At 30.9% G+C, this 24497-nt stretch overlaps 2 protein-coding genes and 1 pseudogene across 2 annotated transcripts; 1 reads left to right on the forward strand and 2 right to left on the reverse strand.

Moving 5' to 3' along the window:
• Window positions 1-247: 247 nt before the first annotated feature.
• On the reverse strand, window positions 248-3865 carry LOC128186103 (uncharacterized; annotated as a pseudogene).
• A 4568-nt stretch (window positions 3866-8433) lies between these two features.
• LOC128185798 (uncharacterized) lies at window positions 8434-10650 on the reverse strand. The gene is made up of 4 exons (XM_052855462.1): window positions 10565-10650; window positions 10402-10463; window positions 9879-10037; window positions 8434-9278 (listed from the first exon to the last, which is right to left on the reverse strand). The coding sequence occupies exons 1-4, from the start codon at window positions 10633-10635 to the stop codon at window positions 8548-8550; spliced, it is 1023 nt and encodes a 340-aa protein (XP_052711422.1). The 5' UTR covers window positions 10636-10650; the 3' UTR covers window positions 8434-8547.
• Window positions 10651-11294: 644 nt separating this feature from the next.
• Window positions 11295-24272, forward strand: LOC128185325 (uncharacterized). Its single transcript, XM_052854951.1, has 11 exons — window positions 11295-11349; window positions 11996-12055; window positions 12203-12434; window positions 12542-12661; window positions 12902-12998; window positions 15596-15690; window positions 15787-15879; window positions 19745-19801; window positions 20102-20158; window positions 21194-21241; window positions 21437-24272. Exons 1-11 carry the CDS (start codon window positions 11308-11310, stop codon window positions 23794-23796), a joined length of 3261 nt encoding a protein of 1086 aa, XP_052710911.1. The 5' UTR covers window positions 11295-11307; the 3' UTR covers window positions 23797-24272.
• Window positions 24273-24497: the final 225 nt, after the last annotated feature.

The following is a 24497-nucleotide window of genomic DNA, read 5'->3' on the forward strand; positions in this document are numbered from 1 at the left end:
TAAAATGTATTTTGAATTCAAGTTTTCATTTTTTTGATGAAAATTGTTATTACAATTTCGAAAAATACTCTGACAAAAAAGTTATCACCATATGAAACAGTTAGGTTGGCAGATAAATGCGTTGGAATTATTGAATATTTACTTAATTAATATTTTAAGTTTAATTGATATCAAATACATGTATGAAAGAGACGAATGACAGATGCATCAACAAGATATAAAATAGTATTTTGAAAATTTTGAAGATTTTTTAAGTACACACTGCTATATACATCAAATAATTTTCTATATCATATTCGTTAGGGCTCTTCCTTGTTAACATTAGTGTACGCAGACTCTCTGCTAATGGAAGTGCTTTGAACAATATTAATATGTCTTTGGTTTTCATGATCTGCAACTAAATTCGAACTTTCGGTTTTTTCTTCTGTAATCTCAATATACACATGTTCTTGAACATCATCATGAGTACTGTTTGATTCATCCTGTCTGCTAGTACTTTCTTGGTTGCAAACTCTCTGTTCTTGTAGATTGATCTTAGGTAATATATCATTTTCATTTCTTATTTCGTTTTCAACAGTGCGATGTGATTCTCGACTCTCATTGCCACTAAACACTGGAGTGAGGTATGTGAAATCTGCATTCATCCGCCCCTGTTGACCGGGATTTAATGAAATCAGCTGGGGTTCTACTGCAGCAACGATTTGTACTGAGATTGCGACTCGTTCTCTCTTACTCCGCAATTAGCATTAGTTGTCTTCCGGAAGCATTTGAAACACATATACGTAAAAACAAATATGGCAAAGCAAAAGACAAACACTCCAATTAAGCTGATTATAATACGCACTACTAAATTGTCTGTTAGCAAATCAATGCCTGGAGGCACAAAAGACGACGTGGTACAGTACCCGCAACGTTATTTTTTTACAATCCTATCCTATCGTATCGTGTATCAATCCTATCGTATCGTGCGTGTATACTGTTCTAACGTGCGTTAATCCTATCCTATCGTGCATGTATACTGTTCTATCGTGCGTTAATGCTATCCTATCGTGCGTTAATCCTATCAGGTTTATCGTTCAATTTTAACAGTTTTTCCGTTTATCCTATCGTGTTAATCGTTTCGTGCCTTTTCATAAGCAAGTAAATTAAAATATTTATTTCAAAGCTGCAATTCGTTCCGTGCGCCGTATACGAAACTTTATTGAACAAGAATTGTAAAATCCTTTCCAGCATTCTATTATGATAGTAATTTCTTAACTTGTTAGATCAAAATTACCGAATATTACACGTAAATCATATCTGTAAGCATTAAAAATGAAAACTTAATGTTAACTTTCGAAGTTCTTAGGAACAAGGTAACATATTTACCTGAGGCTGTATATCGAATATACATGTATTAAATCGTACGCGAGTGTATACTTGCGTAAACATTAACTTCTATGCAATATAATGTGTGTTTTATGCAACATGTTTTACAGAAACAAAAGTACCGGTATTTATGATATAATTTATATTTAATTAAAACCAGAGTTGAACCCGTTATTTTCTGTGTGATAGTTGATTTTGGGCTGAAATGTTCTCGGCAATCGGCTAGGGTGTGTGGTAATGAGAAAATGATAGCAAATCGTACGCAGAATGTGAACCTGCGGAAATATTTATTTAACATGTATGTAATATAATTCGTTTTTAATGCATCATTTTCTTACACAGAAAGAAATGTATTTATGACAGATTTTATATTTACTTAAACAAGAGTTTGATTTTTATAATTGAACCCGCTATTTTCCGTGTAATTTGATCTCGGGCTGAAATATTCGCGGCGATCGGCTAGGGTATTCGGTATTGAAAGCAATGATAACAATTCAGAAGAATTATTGATTATTTAAGCTCATAATTTTAGTGAAAAAAATTAAATGGTCACTTTTATACATTCTATAAATAATGCAGCGATGATTAACAATTCGGCAATTATTACTAAATAGAATTTCCACGTAAATCTTTATTCGTGCGTGTTCTTTCTCAAATTCTGCCATTAACAGATTATTCGTGTAAATCGTTTAAAGCGACTATACGTTTATCATGAACATCATTTATCATTTCCTATCGTGTATCAATCCTATCCTATCGTGCGTGTATACTGTTCTATCGTGCGTTAATGCTATCCTATCGTGCGTGTACAGTAAAACACTGTTATAGGGAACACGCTTACAATGAATTGACTCTTACAGCGAAGTGATTTTTATTCCCCATGACTATAAAATATGTTGTACACTTGACGGATATAACGAATTCCGCTTATAACGAAGTAAAATAACCCATCCCTGGCACTTCGTTATAAGCGTGTTTTACTGTATATTGTTCTGTCGTGTGTTAATGCTATCCTATCGTGCGTGAATCCTATCCTATCGTTTATCTTGTAAAAAATAACGTTGCGGGTACTGTATCACTGTATTTCTTCGTGTCCCGCGAAAAATCACAATCAATAGTTTTGAAGCCAACAGATATGTTCGATATCCTAACTGTCGACGATTGAATCGATGGTTGAACTGTCACTTCCTTTGTTGATTCTGTAAAACAAGAAATACAGATAATTGACTTATAGTTGATTACCAATTTCACTATGCAGAAATTAGAATAAGTTTTGTAATGTATATATCCAAGTCTTCGTCATTTGAAGACTCAATTTATCTTCCTTACGAACAATTATCCTAAAAAAATAGCTAGGAATACTAGCTTTAAATTAAAGCTTAACTGTCTCTCTATGAATTAAAAATTAATAGAAAATACAAATTTAAAGGATTCTCGCAAAATATGCATGTACAATTAAACTGGGAAAAAATGGGGTTTTTTTTTTCATCAACTGTATAAACCCGGTATTTTTTTTATCAATAGCAAAACCCTATCATAAACATACTTATAAATAATTTTACAGGCATAGAAGAAACTTTTTTCTTCAAGAAGTGCATAAAATCACCATGTATTTAAAACAATAACATATATTCTTACACATAAGTCTTTATATTCTAGTTATTTAATATAAAGTGTTGTAATATTTGTTATTTTTCATAATTGAAATAACCCTGTTTTAATATTAGCTTCCAAACTTACATGTACTAATATTATTGAATATTTAAATGGTAAGAACCTCATATACAAAGTATGCATACGTAATCGTTGATTGCCTGTAGCTTCATTCTGTCCCTGAGAACATCCAGTTACAAAGTTGCACTTATCCGGGGAGCATTTGCATTCAGACTGGCAGTCCCCTCCATACGTAGGGTATATGCATTGTTCGGAGCAATTAAGGCGATAATATCCTACTGGACACTCTAAAAGAAAATTTGGGTTTCGCTATATATGCAGATATAAATATTAATTTAAATTAACACAGGTAGTGAAAGTCACATTTTCAATATTGTGGAGCTTATACAGAGATATTCTGATTTTTAGATATATAATTGTCAATACCATTAAGCAGCATTTTGTGAGTGCGGTTAGATTGATTCATGCCAGATATATTTTTTCCAAACAATTATATATCTTTAACTAAATGGTTTAAACTATCCATGTTAGGAAACAAGGAACATATCTATGTTGATGTGTCTCTTCATTTCAGTCTATAAATTTTAGCACACTTACTTTGGCACAGTCCAGTTGAGTGATTTAGAGCAAAGCCATCGCAACACACCCTTCCATGAATTCTAAAACTGAAGAACAAAGTGCATTTAATAAATATGATTTGATGTTTTTATAATGAACGATTTCTTTAAAATTTATTTTTAAGAAGAACTCACCCTGAACAAATTCTATTTTCTGTCAACTTAAATATATTGAGCGTTAAGAATAGAATAAGGGTCAGCATCATTGATCTGAGAATAGCACCAGGAAAATACTTAACTGTGAATTACATTTCATGATAATAATTTGCTAAAAATATAAAATAGACTTTTCTTCCTGTTATGAATACATTGAACAAAATCAACTTTGCTAAAACCATCGGCTTTTAACTTTTTTTATTTACAAACTAACATAACATTATTTTATCATTACGGATCGCGTATGTCCATCTTGCATTTATCAACTTATCCAGCTTTATCCTTTTCACATAGTGCATATACAGGTGAACGCACAATGGGTATTCTGTTTACCGTATCGGTTTAAATGGGTCAAGGAATGTATATATGGAGTCATTATTCAGAACGATTTAAAAAATAAATCTTTATATTTAAATTTCAGTTTTTAAACAGTAAAAGAAACAGAGTGCATATACCGTCGTCTTGAAAATATTAAACTTATTTATAAAAAATCTTGGATATTTTAAAATTATTTAAGGAAGGTCGGACGTGCTGCACGTTGCTTGCAGCTGCGCATTAAAGTAAGGATAATGCCCTTTACAGGAAATGGATGGAAGGAGATTGAAGTATTATGATGATCATAAAACAGTAAAGGCTACTGGATACATGAATAATACTTGTTAATATATACTGCATAGTTGATAACAATCCTTCGGATTAGGAATAAAACATCAATGTTTAAATGTTGATTTTAAAATTTCAATATCAATTATTCTAGAATGTTACTTTCGATTTGATTTTACATTTCAAATCCGGTCAATTACTTAAATTCATTTACTAAGATATCCATAGAGCGAATAAATATAAAATTATGCATCATAATTTGTTTCATTACTCTATATATATATATATATATATGTGTGTGTGTAAACTGCTTTATTACCAAATTAATGATTTGTTTATATAAACGTAACCATGGTATCCTCTTTGTACTAGCTTATTTCATTGTAAAACAGTTTCAGTATGGACAAAACCAGCGATGATATATAGATAACATTTTGCAATACAATATGTATGTACAAAGGCTCTATTTTATAACATAGAAAGACACCCCCTCCTCCTGCCCACCTGGAAAGAACAAATATTAATGTGAAAATAAAGTGAGTATGAAATACAATTACATTAAATCCAATTCTTAACACTCCACAGATCTCGAATTTCTACTACCAGGATCATTAGCATACGCAACCAACAGACCATTAGAACTGAATAAATTCGACGAATCAGCATCGACACACGCACGGGCTACACGAGCCCCCAACAAGCAACGGAATATACAAGCAATCGAGGTGTTCTACTACGACGACACTCGCATCAACCTGATTAAATCAGCTGTTCGGATACGCCTCCGCCCTCGTTTATATTGCTCTCGAACGAGAACGTAAGCCCTATACATTTGCATTTTTTGTAATGATAAATGCCCGTCGCAAAGTAGTTCTCGATGAACGAATAAAATAGACACGTTTTTGTTACAATCAATAAAATACAGAAATTGAACACCTAATAAGGTATGCAGACCGTCATCAAGAAAGATTGCCATTATAGGCCTCCGAAAATATAATGATTTTTTTTATCACGGCGAATTATGTTGTTGTAGGTTAAGAATTTGCGTCAAACAAACTTTAAAGATTTCGGGAACTGTGTGTATCCATGGCATATGTTTGTTGTTTCTAGATAACAATTTGTAAGAAATCAATGTTTTTGTGAAAGGGAGATAACTCTGGAACATTTTATTCTCGGTGATAAATTTTACCAAAAGAGAGTGATCTTTCTTTAATCATTATCTATACTAAAATTTGCATTTAAATGTCATAACCAATACGTTGTGAAAATAAGTTGTCTGTTGAAGTTGTCCAATGTCGACATTGTATTATTTTTATCAACGATGCTTAGCTCAAAACCGTTTTGAAAACAAACTTTTTTTAAAAAATGGTGTGTTATGTATGGGTGGGTGTGTAGGTGTGGGCAGAAGTTTGTCAAGAAGGATTTCATTCTATAAAATGAAAAAGAAAAATGAAAAGAAATCATAAGAATTAACAAACAATACAATACAATATCTGTATTTGTATACAGTATATCAACAACAACAAAATAATAATATGCATAGGTTTAAATTTGAATCAAACCAAATCTGAATTACATGTACTGAAAAAAAGGATTGTTTCAATAGATTAAATCAATATTGACTGCATAGTCTAAATTGTTGTTTAAACCTATTCTAGGTCATCATATTTTTTTATCTACAGTTTGCGAATGTTTTTGTCATCTCTCTTTTCATTTGTTAGAGGGTTTATAAATTAGAATGTGCTGTGTATAGGGTGACTGTATTACATAAAAAATCGGTTTTTTTTTATAAAATGAATATATCATTTATGCTTTAATTGTGTTGATTTATATTGTCCTAGATTAATATTTTGGTTGCTCATTTCAAACATTCAAAAATGAACGTCATACTAGCTACAATGTAGCTACAAATATGCTCGTTTTTCAGATAAATTTCCGGATGAAACTGTAAAATACAGATCAAATAAAATTTAACCTACTTGAACAATGAACTTTCAATCTCACCTCGTTTCCTTTTCACGATTTAAAAACAGGATTAAGCTTTAAAACCAATTGAAATATTCCTGTTTATTCTGTTTTTGTACTTTGTCGATGACTGTGCGAGCGGAATAAGGAAGAGAAATAACCACTCATTAAGGCAGGATCATAATTATATCAAGGATGGAGACTTCAGATTGCGACAAGCACCCTGCTGCGAAGACTTTAATACCATTCTGTACAACGCGCTATTAACTATAATGATTGATATGTAATTATAGTGATTTCAGTTAAGATTAGGTTGAATAAGAGCATTACTGATCGATTTGATATTTTTCCCATTGGAAAAATGAACAGTGTTGATGTACACACGCAGATCTAGACTATACTTATAATCATTTTTTTCTCCATTATTGTTAAGTCTCATAAGTCAATAATCAGCTGCAGAATGAATAGAAAAAACTATATGCTGTGTATCTGTCCTTTTTCGTCTATATTTTAAAGATTGTTAATGCTTAAAGTAAGAATATGGCCTGCACGATAAAGGATTTTAAATATCAAGAAGGTGTCCCCAGAAACTTTATTCGTTATGCTATTAGTACCATGCAGTTAGTATTATGTTTTAAAATGTTAAACCCTAATGTTAAATAGTTGAGCAAGTGTATATCACTGAGGTAGGTGCTGTGGAAGTTAATCGTATTGATGTTGCCCATACATGTATGACAATCAGAAGTAATCATGTCACATTTAATAACAAATTAAAATTGCCGTTTAAACTACAACCGAATAAAAGTAATTTATATTAAGGTTGAAGAACACATCATCAAAAAATGGCTGATCTCTGATCAGAATGACTTTCTGTTTATTATAGGGATTTTATCGACAGCAACATGTAAATTTGTCCTATGTGATTGGATAAAGTGTCGGACTTGTGATCCGTACACCTCGAGTTCAAATCCCCCAGAGCCGTTTGTTTTTACTTACTGAATTGAATTTTTTAGATATTCATTTTTCATTCCTAAATTGCATATTTTGTGCTTATTTGACACTCGTACAGTTTATATAATTTTCATTTTATCTTTCATTACCAAATAATTTACTTTTAATTTGAGCGCCTTTTTGCATTTGTGTTATTTCACCTTAAACTGAACTTTATTTATATTGCAACGATTTATAAAGAAGCTCAACACCTTATAGTAATATCTTTTGTATGCACGGCTGCTCGGTGTGGTCATTAATGTGAGAGGAAGCCTGAGTGCGCGTAGAAACCCACGTGTCCAAGCGGACGACCGCCATACCCTATCACATGCAACCATTGATGAACTCGGGTCGTAGCGGTGATAAGCGAGTGCATTGTCCACTGCGCTAGTTGGGCGCCACAACCAAATTGATTTCTTCCTAATTGATATTTATCATATCAAATATACATTTTTAAAAATGCTTCAAAGATCAAGTATCGGTTGTATACTTTATAAAAATCGTGCATATTTTAAGTAAATAGTTCTTGTTTTTTTTTTTTTTTTAGAAATTTGAACGAAGTTTCTCTATGGACATGAATGATTCCATGACTCCCTACTTTCTAAACATATGCAGCAGCCCTATCGAAAAACTTCGTCAAAATTTCTAAAAATCAAACAAACTATTTTAAAACTATCTTTCCCTATCCAAAGTAACATTATTGCTCGGGCACAATTATATACTTTATACAATAAATACGAGGGTGATCCTAACTAATTCAAGGTTGGCTCTTTAAGAACATAATGTTCATACATTCATACGTAAGAGGCTATGCATGAGCACTAGTACATGTATCTACAGTTTTAGTAAATTTTGGTGTTTTTTTTAACGCATTGTAAAATGTATTTTGAATTAAAGTTTAAATTTTTTTTTAAATTGTTATTGCAATTTCGAAAAATACTCTGACAAAAAAGTTATCACCATATGAAACAGTTAGGTTGGCAGATAAATGCGTTGGAATTATTGAATATTTACTTATTTTTTATTTTAAGTTTAATTGATATCAAATACATGTATGAAAGAGACGAATGACAGATGCATCAATAAGACATAAAATAGTATGATTTTGTATAATTTTGAAGATTTTTTAAGTACACACTGCTATATACATCAAATTTTTTCTATATCATATTCGTTAGGGCTCTTCCTTGTTAACATTAGTGTACGCAGACTCTCTGCTAATGGAAGTGCTTTGAACAATATTAATATGTCTTTGGTTTTCATGATCTGCAACTAAATTCGAACTTTCGGTTTTTTCTTCTGTAATCTCAATATACACATGTTCTTGAACATCATCATGAGTACTGTTTTGTTCATCCTGTCTGCTAGTACTTTCTTGGTTGCAAACTCTCTGTTCTTGTAGATTGATCTTAGGTAATATATCATTTTCATTTCTTATTTCGTTTTCAACAGTGCGATGTGATTCTCGACTCTCATTGCCACTAAACACTGGAGTAAGGTATGTGAAATCTGTATTTACTCGCCCCTGTTGACAGGGATTTAATGGAATCAGCTGGGGTTCAATTGCATCAAAACTCAACGATTTGTACTGAGCTTGCCACTCGTTCTCTTTTACTCCGCCACTAGCATTGTTTGTCTTCCGGAAGCATTTGAAATACATATACGTAAAAACAAATATGGCAAAGCAAAAGACAAACACTCCAATTAAGCTGATTATAATACGCACTACTAAATTGTCTGTTAGCAAATCAATGCCCGTAGGCACAATAGACAATGTCGTTACGCTGTATTTGTTTATATCACGAGAAAAAGCGTACTCAACAGTTTGGTATTTAACAGAAATGTTCAATAACCTAACGGTCGAAGATTGAGTCGATGGTTTGACTGTCACTCCCTTTGTTGATCCTTTGATTAAATAAATACAGTTGATTAAGTAACGGATGGGTACCAATTTCACGTTTTAGAAAAAAAGAAAAGGATTTTGTATTGTTCATAGCTGAATCTTTAACATTAAATTGGAAGTATCAATTCATCTTCCTTACGATCAATTATCATCAAAGTTAGCAAGTATTACTTTTTTTTTCAAATTAATGCCAAAATTGTCTTTTCGATGAATAAAAATTAAAAAATACTTTACAATTTTAAATGGTTCGCACAAAATGTGTGCATGTAAAATAAAACTGAGGAAAACGTGGTTTCTTTTTTTATCAATTAAAAATTTTTCTTTTTTATCAAAACCAAAAACCTTATAGAAAACATACATATACGTACATGTATGAACAATTTTACATGCTGTAAATTAACCCTTTTTCAAAAAACCGCATACATTTCCGGGTAAGACTTTAATATTCAACCTAACGAATACGTCTCCCAATTATAGTCATTTAGGTGGTGTTGTAATATTTCATAATAGATGAAATCAACCTGTTTTATAATTAAACCTCCAAAACCTACTAATATTATTGAAAATGAAAAGCTTACAGCTCAGGTATAAACTATGCTTACGTATGTGATTGTTTGTAGCTTCTTCCTCTCCCTTCAAGCAACCAGTTACAAAGTTGCACTTTTCCTGGGAACATTTGCATTGGGACTGACATTCCATTCCGTACGTTGGGTAGATGCATTTTTCGGAGCAATTGAGGCGATAATATCCAACTGGACACTCTCAAAAAAGTTGTAGTTAGGCAATATAATTAATATGCAGATTTTGATTTTATTAAAATTACATGTAACACAGGTAGTTAATGTCACTTTTTAAATGCTTTGTTGATATAATGATGTATTTTACACGTAGATCAATAGTTGCTACCAATTAAGCAACATTAGGCAACAATTCGTTAGTCCCATGGACAAATCAAGTTTTGTGTAATTCATACTAATCTTTTTAAACAGTTATATATTCTTAAGTAAATGGTAATAAACTATACATCTTAAATAAATGGAATAAACCATACATGCGCAAAAATAAAGTATATTTGCATACGTAATAATGTATATTAATTCAGTCCATAAATTGTATCACACTTACTTTGGCACAGTCCTGTTGAGTGATTTAGCGCAAAACCATCACAACACACTTTTCCACCAACTCTGAAATTAGAGAAAGCGAAATGTAAATATGTATATTTTTAAAGTTATTCATAAATATAGGAAACAAACTGATAACAAATTCATTCTCCAGGAGAACTTACCCTGAGCAAAAGCTGTTCTCTGTCAACTTAAATACGTTAAATGTTAAGAATAAAACAAACATAAGCATCATTGATCTGAGGGAAACTCCAGGAAACAATGTTAACTGTGAATTACATTTAATGTTATTAATTGACTACAAATCTAGACTAAACATTTCTTCCTGTTATGAAAAAATGTATTAAATATAGTCTGTTAAAACCATAGGCTCTTAACGTCTGTACTTACAAAACGGTGAAAAAATTTTATAAAATAAATGAATGATAATGGATACAATTCTGCTTATGTATCAAGTTTCTAAGGTACGATGAAACCCCATGTTTTTATGGATAGTTAAGAAAAAACCGATTTACTATTATCTTCATGCAGTGCATTTACTAGTCTCGTTCAACCAGACGCTCGGCTGTCTCTGCTCGTCGTAGATATACGGAGACAGCCGAGCGTCTGGTTGAACGAGACTATGCATTTACAGGTGAATGCACCTAGGATACTTTGTTTACCATCTCGATTTAAATGGGTCAATGAATGTCTGACTCGATTGAGTCATTATTTAGAACGATTTTAGAAAAAAAAAATGTGTTTTTATTTAGTTATAAGATTTTAAACAGAAAAAACAAGTACCATAATCGTTATTATTTTTTATTAATAAATAGAATAATTATAATTTTTGGATATTTTAACGTTATTTCACGAAAGGTCACAAGTTGTTTGCAGCTGCGCAATAAAGTAATGCCCTTTACAGGAAATGGACGGAAGGAGATTGAAGTTTTTTGATGATCATCAATCAGTAAGCGGTTTGGGGCAAACAAGCAATGCTTGTAATTGTATTTTGCATACTTGATAAAAATCCATTGGATCAAGGATAAAAATATCAGTACTTGAATGTAAATTTCAAAATTTTAATGCCGAAAATTTCAGAATTTTACTTTCGGTTTAATTTTACATTTTAAATTTGGTTATTGACATTGGTTCATCAACAACAAAATTCATAAAGAGTCAAAAATCATCATCATATGCATCATCATCATCTTAAATTGCATTAAAAAGCAAGGAATTTCCTAAGTTATGTAAAGTCTACTTTCGATATATATTTTGATTGTAAACACCTCTACACAATGTAACCAACATAACATAGATTATTTTCCTACAGTATTGATGTGAAACCGACTATATTGCAACCTAACAAATGTAGTAAGGTGATTACAATCCCTATTAGTTAAAAATATGTAACTCATTAATTAGGATGCATGATATTCATGTGTATATACAGGTATGATTATATATCTCAAGGTCGACCACACCTTTCTTTTCTTGTCTTGAATCCATTTTGCAAAGTGTTGGTACATATACAAAGTACATTAATGGAGCAATGATTTACCCCACTTAATGTTCTAAAAATGTGTTTATCGGTTTTGAAAACGTTTACATTTTAGAGAGGTAAAATGACCTACAGTATCCGTGAGCAACTGACACTGTTAATGCTGCTTGCACAGGTAATATCCTTTTCATGTATTGGTAATGACAAATATATTACATACACATCATTTTTACGATACCAAATTTTGTTTTTTCTTGACAGTTTACGTCTGTGTTTATGAAAGGAAAGATCACGTCATAGTTGTCTTATTTGTTTATTAAAGCTATGCAGATTTGCAAATAGTAAATGTCAAGAAGCCATCGACAGTGTGGTAAGCGTGCCATCTTGTCCCAAGTCACAAGAAGAATGGAAAAACGCTGCAAAAATGAAGAATTGTATTATAACTGCATCTCAGCAAAAATGTACAAATACTACTGAATTTGTTTATCACTGTGTGATAGACGGGTTCCAAAAGGAGACGTTAGAAGTGTGCGCACCAAGAAAATTAATCCATGGTAAAATATTGACTACTATTGTGTTAAAGATACTGAATTTCTGAATTTAAATGTTGACTTATCATTGAAAACTATTTAAAGATTGATAAGTATGTATTCCCTTTTAGGATTTTGCGCAGAATTTAATGTTGATGGGGGAGTTATTCAAACGCAGTATGTGTCGCCATGTAACAATGCAACATTTCCGATATGTAATAGGCCGTATCAATCAACGGAAGCTTACCATTGTAAGTTCACTTGGCATTTCTTTCAGTTTAATCTAAATCAAGTTATTTTTGATGGAGTGTCATTTTTTTTCAATATCCTCGTTATCAAAATATACACGACGCGCGTTTAATCAACCAAAATATAATCATTACCATTACTTGCAATTCCTATAAGTACTATTATATTAGATTATATATTTTATTCCTGAATACAATTACTCTTGTTTGTACATTGTAATAAACAAGTAATGTTTATTTCAGACCAGGGCTGTTATGAGCTTGTTTACCATAAAAGGAGGATGTATTCAACAATCACATTAATGAATACAACATCGACACCGTATATACCAGAAAACGAGTAAGAGCTGAACCGAGACGTCAAATTTTCATTCCCCCTAAAACATTTAGTTAGTAGCTAAATCGAAACAAAACCAGTGAAACCACTAAGTAACTTATACATGTAGCAGTTGGTATCGGGTCGTGCGTCTTGCGTTAAGAATAGAACATTTTAAGGGTCCTTCAAATTATTGGAAATAGTTTCACATACAAGTCCAGAAGTCCAATCTACCTAATTACACATATTCCTAAAAATGGTAGTTCCGCCATAAAATTCCATATTACGAAGGGATGTCCTATGTCCTTGTTTTATTTAAAATGACCTAGAGAAAATTTATCAGTTTGGTTCCGCGAAATGGCGGCGAATGTTGGTAAAATAAGTATCTTAAAGTTAGGCAATCATACACATGTACTTAGAATGTGGTCAAAACCTTTGAACCCCTTGCTTTACAAATTGAATTCTAAAAACATTTCGGTGGTAGGTCTTAAGAAACAACTAATAAAAAGTGGCTGAAAAACATTTAAATGTAGTGAACTTAAAGAATTGGAGTTCTTTTGTTTAAAATACATGTGTGAGGCATGTAGATCTAGGGGGATTAGCAGCCGTTTTGTACATTTGAGAATTAAAATATAAACATTTCTTGAACTAACTTCTTTCTGCTCAAACCTGAACAAAACTGGTGTCAAAAGACAAAAAAAGTAATTAATATAAGGTTCTGCATGTTGCTTAATACGCAAATTACGCTTACAAGAGCAGAACAAGGCCTTTTTAATCACTAGGAACAAATATAGAAGTGCGCAGCTGCAGACTTATTTTAAAGATTTTAAATAAAAAGAATATCTGAAAATGTATGTATAGGAAAGGAATTCATTGGTGTCTGCTCTACAACCATTTGTTAAGAAAAAGGTTGAATCTTGCACGCTATTGTAGTTATTTTGACCCAAATTGGTTATCCTATTTTCATAAGTCGGCGTAGAAACTATTTTAGAACCAAAAAAACCAGTTTATACTTAGAACTTCTGTTTTTATGGAGGCACAGTGGCGTTATATTTTCATGGAAAAGATAAATGCCAATTCAAAAAAATACGTTTCAAATGTGACAGACATCATACCAGTTCCAATGGTTTTTTTCCCGTTTGAGTTGAATTGAATTCTTTTTAAAAGTAGGACAGTGGTCCAAGAAATGAATTGTCGTAAATAAAAAATATACGAAACGCAACAAATGATAAAGTATTTTAGATAATTGTTGTTAATAACAAATAATCACTTTGCATGAACATTTAGAAAATGAATCTGTAATAAACAATGAATGAATAGGGAAAAGCTAATTAAGGAATCTGTGTGCATAGATAGTCAACGTATGGAGTGCTTTACAGAATTTTAAATATCAAGGGTCATAAGTATTGGAGTTACGGAAGAACTGAATTAAACTTAGAAACACATGTCCTAAAAATCTGTTTCTCATTTTACGAACATCCAACAGACAAACTACTAAATCTAAGAACATAGTTTAGCATTAAATGTAAGAAGAAATAAGAATCACTGATCACGAGAATCTCTAGTAATTTCAAAGCTCTGTAGATTACATTTACATGTACGTGTATATATAAGTATTTATGCTTTGTTCCATTGATGTAGTATAATTAATTGTTGATTAAGAATGTTGACTTTTGTCTCGGATTATCATTTGACCAATGTATAAAAATTGCTGATTTGGTGTCTTTTTTTACATTTGAATTGGGAGTATCTTTGAAAATCGCATAAAATTTTACTTTTTTGAACGTGTTGTTCTTTAAGCAAGAAAAAGACAAAAAGCAATCTTGTAAAAAAGATACAAAAATAGTAGAAAACATATAAGAAAAAAAAACTGAAATAAATTGACATCCATACAGAAATATAATGATTGAGATATACTTTTTCCATTCCCATTACCCAAAACTGATCACAAGAATAAACTTACATTAACAATGGTAACCGAGCTTGTAAGGAAAATTATATTTCATGCATACATTATGTAACAAGTTTTGTTGTGCCAAAAAAATTTCAAGTTTCATTTCATTCTCTATGGTCTTTTGAGCATTTATTGTAAAAAAAAAACAAAAACCCTCTATATATATATATATATATATATATATATATATATATATATATATATATATATATATATATATATATATATACATGTATATATATATATATATATATATATATATATATATATCTACTTCTGAACATGTTTAATACAAATTAGATTTATTATGAAACATTATACACGGGACCATACCTCCTCTTAAACGACCATTTTGTGTTCAGAACTTAATCATTTGGTAAATTTATGTTTGAAGTTCGACTTTTTCATTTCATTTTAAGACAGTGCCTTTATTTGGGGGATAATACTATATACTTTTACACAATATAAATTAAACGTTTTCTGAATTAATATCTTAAATATTGTTAAAATGAATGGGTGCGATAAAAGTTGAGGTGACTTATTAAGTTTCATGGGCTGATTGCATAATGTTGATGCCATATAGATATTTTGGTAAATATTTCCTAAATTCTTTGAATTTAAAAGGCAAACATTTTAAGTTTGGATTTTCTTTTTTATTCAAATTTAGATCCACAACGCACGCTATTGTTGCAGTCATCACGGTGTTGCTCGTAATTGGTGCTGTAGCAGCCATCGGACTCTTCATAAGGAAAATGAGGGAAAGTAAGCATTAACTCTAAGCAGTCCCCAATAAATTTTGTTCATACATAGTATAGATAATTAAATTGTTTAATAAACCATTAAATGATTACCAATCAGGACGACGCAAAACGGAAAGTTGTAAAAACACAACATTAGATAAAGAAGAACATGCAACCTTAATTGAGGGAACTGCTGGAGAGAGCACAGAACGTGAGTATTAAGGATCGGGTTTTTACTTTCCTCTTTAAAGGTATATGCGGCGTATATGGAGTAAAATTTTTGACATGAGTTTGAGTAAATATATACATCATGCTTCTTATAATTAGACGTTTCGCAAACTCTAGGCCCGTAAACATGTTATTTCTTTACTTATTTCTCTCTAAACTTTGCTACACGTCTGTTGAATAATAATGTAATCCGCCATTTGTAACACCACTGCGCACGAGTGTAGGAAAACCTAGTATTGAAAACAGGACGAAATAATAGGTTGTTTACAAATTGGATCATGTTTTTCATGTCTTGAATTAGATAATTCTTATATCAAATGATACCAAAAGCATTAGCATTCCGTTATTCATTATCGAAGAACAATATAAATTTCTAATTATGTGTAATAAAGATGAAACACGAAGCATCAACAACACGGTACATGAGTGAATACCGCATCACCCTGAGGGATGCGTGTACTGAGAGTGTTTATTTATTTCTTATTCAAACATTCCTTTAAACGAAAATCCAGTTGTGATTTTTAAAGGGGCAGGTCATGATTTTGGTCATTTTTTTCTATTTCTATTGTTTACAATGCTTCAGTGAGGCAATTCTAATAATCAAATAAAATTTGAGAGTCATTCGTAGAGTTATAAGCAAGGCACAGGGCTTAAAGTCTTTGTCATGTAAACAAGGCTCGTGCCCTGTTTTAGTTTACATAGGTTCAATATACCAGTAAAATATCTTTTTCCAGCTTATTTGTTTATATTGTTATTTATTTTAAGCATGGATAAACAGTTCCTAACGTTTAACACACCAGTTTTAAATTTAAAACTGAATTGTTTTTTCAACGTTCAAAATGTAAACAAACGCTTTGATTGCATTGCGATGAATTTCAAGCTATGTAACTCGCTTATAACTCAACAAATGACACTCAAATTTCGGCTGCGTATTAAAAATGCCTTTCTAAAGCATTGTAAATATTAAAATTCGAATAATAATTTTTGCCCAAAATCGTGACCATCCCCCTTCAAATTATCAAGTAAAAACATTGAACACACGGAGCACGTATGAACCTGACTAGCAAAAACCTACAACTTCATGATAAAAAGTTAAATTTAATTCGGCTTTAATTCCTATTTCATCAATCTACATGGCCTCCGATGACAAGCTTCCCTTTGTTCCTATCCTTGTCAGTCTGTCTCTTTTTTTGCTAAATCTGTCAAATTTAACGGTATACCTCGGTATTTTCGTCGTCGCCATTGTTGTTGTGATAGACTGAGCGTGGTATCACGTGATCGATTTATGGCGGGGTTTATTCAAATGCTCTATTTATTGTGGGCTTCACCATAAATATAAAAAGAAATATGTATTAATTTCTTTTTTTTAACCCGATTGATATAAACTGCGTAATTTATTGTGAAGATCTATCTTTATATAACATATTTAAATAAATAAATGAATCAAATAATTCTCATCATGAAAAAAGCCACATATACCTTTAATCTTGCCAGAGATATTAGCTCAAAAACTTGTTGTCACATTTTTTTGTTTGTTTGTTAATATGTATGTGTCTAATATTTACGTTTCAGATTTTATATCTTAAAGCAATGAGCAAATTACATTCCAAATTGGTTTGAACAATCTTGACTAAAGATAAATCAACTTTGTCAATTTCATGCCAATATACATAACAAAATATTTCTGACGATAAAGTGTAAAATCATTGTTATGTAAAAATGCTTTTTTAGAACACAAATGATGTCACAGGAGGATGCAATATCAAAATCAGATGTACAACAAATTCTTAAGATTTCATTCTTAGTGATAATTGTTTTAATAAATATTACCAAATTAAAATGTAGAATTCTGGACAAACGATCGATCTCATGTTTAAACACATAAAAACATTATTTGGACATAAATTGTAATATATTTTGGTTAAGTGTACAGCTAAACTAGTTGAAATATTATATGCTTACTTTTCAGAATAAAATATTATTTAAATGTCACAAAAGACGATTTAAGCATTCCAAATAGTGTGCAAAACTGTCATTTCTCTTCCAGCATATTTGATATATTTTGATACCTCATAGTATTTCAAATGTCGATATATTGTTCATGACATTGTATTTTGCAACAATACAAAAACAAAATTATATTCAATATTAATTCATTCGTGTGATGTTGAATAATTGCCACATGTACATGGTTTATCTAGTATTTTGGGGTTTTTTAATATTATTTTTAAGAATTACCAGAGGAGATACACGTGACTGTCATGGATGATATCAAAGGCAAGTTACAATTTATCCTCATAGAATAATGGCATCATTCATAATTACAGGTGTGGGGAAAGTAAAATTTCACCAAGGGGACAAAATTCACGGTCTAGGACGAGGCTTTGCTTCGAGGCTGAAGCTCACTATCCCACACGAGTTTGCAATAAAAGATTTTTGACATTTATATTCATATTATTCTAATATCAGCATTTCAGATTTTATTATAAAAAGTGACGAGCAAATTACATTCCAATTTAGTTTAAACAATCTTGACTATAGATGAATCAACTTTATCAATTTCATGCCAATATATATAACAAAGTTTTCTGTCGATAAAGTATAAAATCATTGTTATTTATAAATGCTTTTTTAGAACACAAATGATGTCACAGGAGGATGAAATATCAAAATCAGATGTACAACAAATTCTTAAGATTTCATTCTTAGTGATAATTGTTTTAATAAATATTACCAAATTAAAATGTAGAATTCTGGACAAACGATCGATCTCATGTTTAAACACATGAAAAACATTATTTGGACATAAAAAGGAAATATATTTTAGTTTCGTGTACAGCCAAAAACTAGTTAAAATTAATATCAGCTAACTTTCCAGAATAAGTTTATATCACAGAAGTAGTTTTAAAAACAGTCATTTTTTTCACAGCATATTTGATGTATTTGATATCTCATAGTAAATTTAATGTCAATACATTGTTCATTACCATGTATTTTGTAAAACAAAAAAGATATTCAATATTAATTCATTCATGTGATATTTAATAATTGCCACATTTTCATGGTTAATCATATTTTATATTTATTTTTAAGAACTTCCACATGACATACTACCACAGGACATACATGTAACTGTCGTGGATGATATCAAAGGCAGGTTACAATTGATTCTCATAGATTAATAGAATCATTCATTATTACAAGTGTAGGATAGTGAAATTCCACCAAGGGATCTAGGATGAGGCTCTGCCGAGTCCTAGTCCGTGCATCTTGACCCCGAGTTGGAGTTTACTATCCTACAGTGTATATAATGAATGCTTAATTTTTTCAAATTTTTTGACATTCAAAACGATGTTTAACAACTTTTTCTTTTGATGGAAACAATTTTATTTTAGTTTATCCCATCCGCGGGTTAACGCATGGAAAAGAGAGCAGGAGATATTTTTTTTTTACAAAAATATGATAAATTGTAGTCATATAAGCAAAACAATGACTTATAAATTAGCCCATTTAATCAATTTCATTTCCTAAAGGCATATGTTGTTTGTTTACATTTTATAGCGTCAACGTAATACATACTATAAGACAGAAAAATCTCACACTGCTGTCTCACGCTGGGCAGACCGATAGATAATTGCCTTAAACAATCAAAAATGTTAATTGATAAAAATATCAGTAAATCATGGATCTAGACGTTTTTGCTTTGAATCTTAATTATTAGTTTTATCTCATGTGAAGATCTATACGGAAATATTTTGAATACTTGTGCATAGTACTCTCTACAACATAACATATGCTGTGTAAAATATGAAATAACAAATGCTTTAGATTACTGTTTTCTTTTGCAGAATTTAAACCTTTTATTCAAAAGGATAATAATGCAACAACAGTGGCGGACAAATATAGTAAATATTAATAAGGAATATTAACTTTAAAATCTATAAGAGAAGACCTAAGAGCGGTTTGCTTTGCAATTCCCTGAACAAAATACAGACACCACATTAAAAAAGATAAAACTCACAGTATATGTCTTTTAAAAATATTAAGTATAAAAGAATGCTTATTTCAGACGGGTTTCTAAATTCGAATTGTTGTAAAAAAATTGTGAATTACAAATTAAATAGAAAATCAATACTTGTGAATGAATATAAACATGAAAAATATAGAGTTATTTCATTTCATAATCTGTGTGTTTTACTTTGCAGAAATCAGACACCCAATGGGAAAGGATATTGATGCAACAACAGGGGCAGACAAATTTAGTAAGACATAATGAAAATCAAAATTTAACTCAATGAGAGAAGATTTTAGAGTGGATAGTTCTGTCATTTTCTCAAACAACTTGAAATTTACTTCACATAACCAAATCAGTGCGTAAATCATAGAAACACTCTTTTTTCCTGATCTAAAACGACACAATTATTGTATTATAATCAATAAAACGTTCGTCTTATATTATTGTCTAGGTCTACATCTAGGTCTACATTAACTCTAAGAAGTAATCTTGTTGTAAGAAAAACCACCTCCTTGAAAAAAGATAACTAAAATGAATTTGTCGTTTGCATTTTTGATGATTCAACTTCCGAAGTTTAAACATGTGAACGAGTGTTTAAAATAAAACCTTTTTTATTTTATTTTTTTAAATTACAAAAAAAGAACATTAACAACCAAAATATTGGAATTTAAAATCAAAGTTTAACTGTGTTTTGATTGAATGGTTACTTAACTCTAAATTTATTATTATTACATTTTTAAATACCTCTTGAATACTTGTCAAGAATCACTGGACCAATATTAACCAAACCTATGGAATGGGCTATTTAGTTGGTTCAAATGAACGACTAGGTCCTTTAAGAGGAGAAATAGCAAGAAAAAATTGAAAAAAGAGTATAATGTTTTAAAATTTTCTTACCAAAATTTGTTTTTTAAAAAAAGCGTCCTTATATATGATAGGTTAAATATTGGAGTCAAAATCATTAAAAGCATGCATGTAATAGGAAATAACGCTTGGATTCTTCTTCTTAATAATATAAATATTATTATTTGGGGAAAAAAAACAAATATATAGAAGGTTAACGTCTTCAAAAGTACAATAATGTACTAAATTGTGTAATTCTACCTTTTTTATTGTTATATGGCTATTTTATTGTATTTAACGAAAAAAAAACCGACTTGATAATTATCTACTTTTGCTGAGGTGACCGTTGTGGTATTTGTTTCTTTAGTTGTTGCAAAATAAATCTAACATACATAAGTATTGGTATCAATTTTAATTTTTTTTTAAATTTTCTTTCAAGCTATGGCCATAATTAAAACCGACGAAGAATATTTTGAAGAAAACAGAGGCAAGTGATTCATTATGAATTCGCCATATGCGTAGATCTATATCTCACTCTTATCGAACATATAATACCAAAAGAAATAAATGTAAACTTGTAAATGCATCCAAATGACTGACGGTCGAATAATCATTTAACACACAGTTTACACTAATATTCTAATGGCAATCAAATATATGTTTGTTTTGTTTTGTTTTGTAGAGATAAGCAACAGATACTTAAAATGTTACAAAAAGATAGACAAATACTTTGTTGAGACAGAAATTTACAAAAAGGCTGAGAAAATGTTCCAAGCAGATGGTATAATCATTTTCACCGGGCCACCAGGTTGTGGAAAAACAATGGCTGCCATTCATTTGCTAGAAAAAGAAAACTGTGATAATTGGACTTTTAGGAAAATATCTGCTTGGGAGGAGTTGTCATTTATAGAAAATGACAAAAAGTCTTTAGTACTTATTGATAATATTTTTTTTCGACGACCAATAGACTTGCAACTTGAAAGATGGTGGGAGGAACTAGACAAAATTTATGATAATTTTTTTGCAAGTAGTGAAAATGAATTAGGATCAAAAAACCTCCGGATTGTTATAACTGCAAGACCAAATGTGATAGACAGAGCATGCGACTTTATGGGAAAAGTAACTCCGATTCTTAATAAAGGCTTTATTGTAGATGCAAACAAGCTAACAAAAACAGAAAAAGGTAAAATTTTGGCTATGCAAGTCATTTTTGCAAAAGTAGAAAAAGGGATTCCAGATCCTAATATCAATGAGGAGTTTAAAGATAAAGTAGTTAATTCTGAAGGACCAATCGGATTTCCACTTTGCGCACATCTATACGTGTGTGGCGAAGAATATCAAAAATCGGGTACGGAATTTTTTACACGCCCTATTGAATATCTGCTGAATCAGATTAAAGATGAACTTAAAGGCGACCAAACTAACAAAACAAAATCGCTATTATTTTGTTTATTTTTTCATGAGTGGCATACAAAAATGGGGAATACAGATTCATTTGATATCGAAAATGAAAATGTTTGTGAACAGTGCTTACAGAAAGTTTCTCCAAACATAATAGCAAATTTCGGCCCATTTGAGTTTAGAAAGCTAGAAAGCGAGGCTCAAAGACTCTCGGGTGTCTTTTTTAAGGAAGTCGGTGAACATGCTTATAAGTTTGTTCACGATAGCGTTTACGAAGCAGTAGCAGCATATTTGTGTCAAACTTATGTATCTGAAACTGCAAAATATTTCCCAATTGACATTATCCAACACCAGTCTTATGAAAATGTATCAGAAAGAGAAATGTCAACACTTGCGACACGACTACTTTACGGAACACTAGATCGACAATTGTCTGATGTATTTTCGTGCAGAATATTCAGAAATAGAAAATTCGTGGACTGCTTTTGCGAAGAATTACTGAAAAAAGACCGTGAAACTATTTCTGAAATGTTCACTGTTCCAAATCACAGCTCTGCTGCGATGCTTCCTTGTATGTTTTGGACAAGCTGTAATAATCTCACTTATTTAACAGAACGATTGTACGACATTGTCAAAAAACAAGACATAAATACCGAGTACCAGTTATACGTGACACTATATGGCAAATGTTGTGAAAGAAATAAGGGCCTATTGAAAACTATTAATGGGGTGCTTTGTGATAACAGTGAATTAATCAAGAATCATGTTATTGAATTTGAAGATTGTGAAAATAATTCGATTTTACATATTTTAATGGAATCAAACTTTTCTGATGAGTTTGTTGCTGAATCTGTGAAAACAATTTTTGGGGCTAAAATGCGCATCAAATTAAAAAACAGTGATAATATCACCCCTTTAATGATGGCTGTCGAACAATGGTTGCCAAGGATAGAAGTTATCAAAAGTTTCATGGACGTTTCCCCAAAACCAAAACTACACAATCAGGATAAAACTGGATCAACTGTTTTTCATCATTGCGTAGGTTCGAACAATGATGATAAAACATGTTTAAGATACCTGGATGTTATTCTTCGGGACGGTGAATCTAACGAGTTTCTTAGCAAAAATGATTTATATGGCGATACTGCTTTGAGTATTGCTGCAAAGTGTAAAATACAAAGCAGAATACGAAGCATTTGTAAACTTTTAGAAAACACTAGTGCTTTTACGATAATCAATATAGTAAATGACGAAGGACATTCGCCATTACACCTTTCTGTTAAATTTTTAAAAGACATCAAAGTAAATGTTGAACTCGAGTGCTGTGTTAGGGTTACAATATTTTTTTTGTATGGCGCTCGTCCGGACATAAAGTCAGATGGAGAAAAGACAGCAGTCCAAGAATGTCACTACGAACTCGTAAAAAACATTATACAAAACCCAGAAGACAAAAAATATATGGAAGATGCATTAAAAGCAATATTGGAAAAATTGCAATGCAAGCAATGCAAAGACATGCCTGAACAGAAACTTAATGAGTTGACGGAATCAATTCCTTCCGTCAAAATCAGCGTTGGGATACGCAGATGTATTTCCAGGGCTGTGTATCATTTTGAGCATGATTTATTTTTGACCAGATAATATTTCTTTTTGTATAACATTTGTGTTTTTCAAAGTGGTTTTTATGACAAATCTATTCATGATAATCCAAAAATATGCATAAATATATTTTGCTCTTTAAATGTCTGTAAAATAAATGACATATACTCTATTATTTAAACTACATCTTGTATACATCAAATGTATGAACTCGGAATATTCGGCTAAATTCTTAACATGCTTGGAGTTGACTGATTTTGTTGTAATTGTTTATAGATTGTAGTATCATAGAGAGGTTCGAAGCGTGAACCGACTTTTCCAATGATGATTACATGTATAGTGCATAATTTTTGCAATGTTATGATTGCAAAATTTGCAATTTTAACACAGATTATTATACTTTTCACGATTGATTTGTTTTGATTGAAATTATTTAATGACATAAGAAGACCTGCATTTTTATGCGATTCAATACAAAAAACACTCAGAATTAAACCATCACATATCCAACTTTAATTCATTGAAAATATTTTTTTAAAGATACCATTAATTAACTTAAACCGATGAAAATAAGAAATGTTTGAAAATTAATAAGTATATACAGCTGTACCTCGTACTTTTGAAAAGCAAGGGAATATCACTTAAGTTAACTCTATTTGTTAAACTGTAAACTAGCTACATGTAAATAAGCTTTCAAATAGAACTGATTTCGTCTGAACATTCATTTATTGTAAAAATCACAA

The sequence above is a fragment of the Crassostrea angulata genome, chromosome 5, assembly GCF_025612915.1.
Source record: "Crassostrea angulata isolate pt1a10 chromosome 5, ASM2561291v2, whole genome shotgun sequence".
NCBI lineage: Eukaryota > Metazoa > Mollusca > Bivalvia > Ostreida > Ostreidae > Magallana > Magallana angulata.

Coding starts and splice junctions, on each gene's coding strand:
- LOC128185325 (XM_052854951.1), top strand. CDS start 11,308: ATGGACGGAAGGAGATTGAAGTTTTTTGATGATCATCAATCA. Junction 15,691..15,786: donor CATAAGGAAAATGAGGGAAA/GTAAGCATTAAC, acceptor ATTACCAATCAG/GACGACGCAAAACGGAAAGT. Junction 19,802..20,101: donor AACAGTGGCGGACAAATATA/GTAAATATTAAT, acceptor TTTACTTTGCAG/AAATCAGACACCCAATGGGA.
- LOC128185798 (XM_052855462.1), bottom strand. CDS start 10,635: ATGATGCTTATGTTTGTTTTATTCTTAACATTTAACGTATTTAAGTTG. Junction 10,464..10,564: donor GAGAACAGCTTTTGCTCAGG/GTAAGTTCTCCT, acceptor CTCTAATTTCAG/AGTTGGTGGAAAAGTGTGTT. Junction 9,279..9,878: donor AGCTACAAACAATCACATAC/GTAAGCATAGTT, acceptor ATTTAATCAAAG/GATCAACAAAGGGAGTGACA.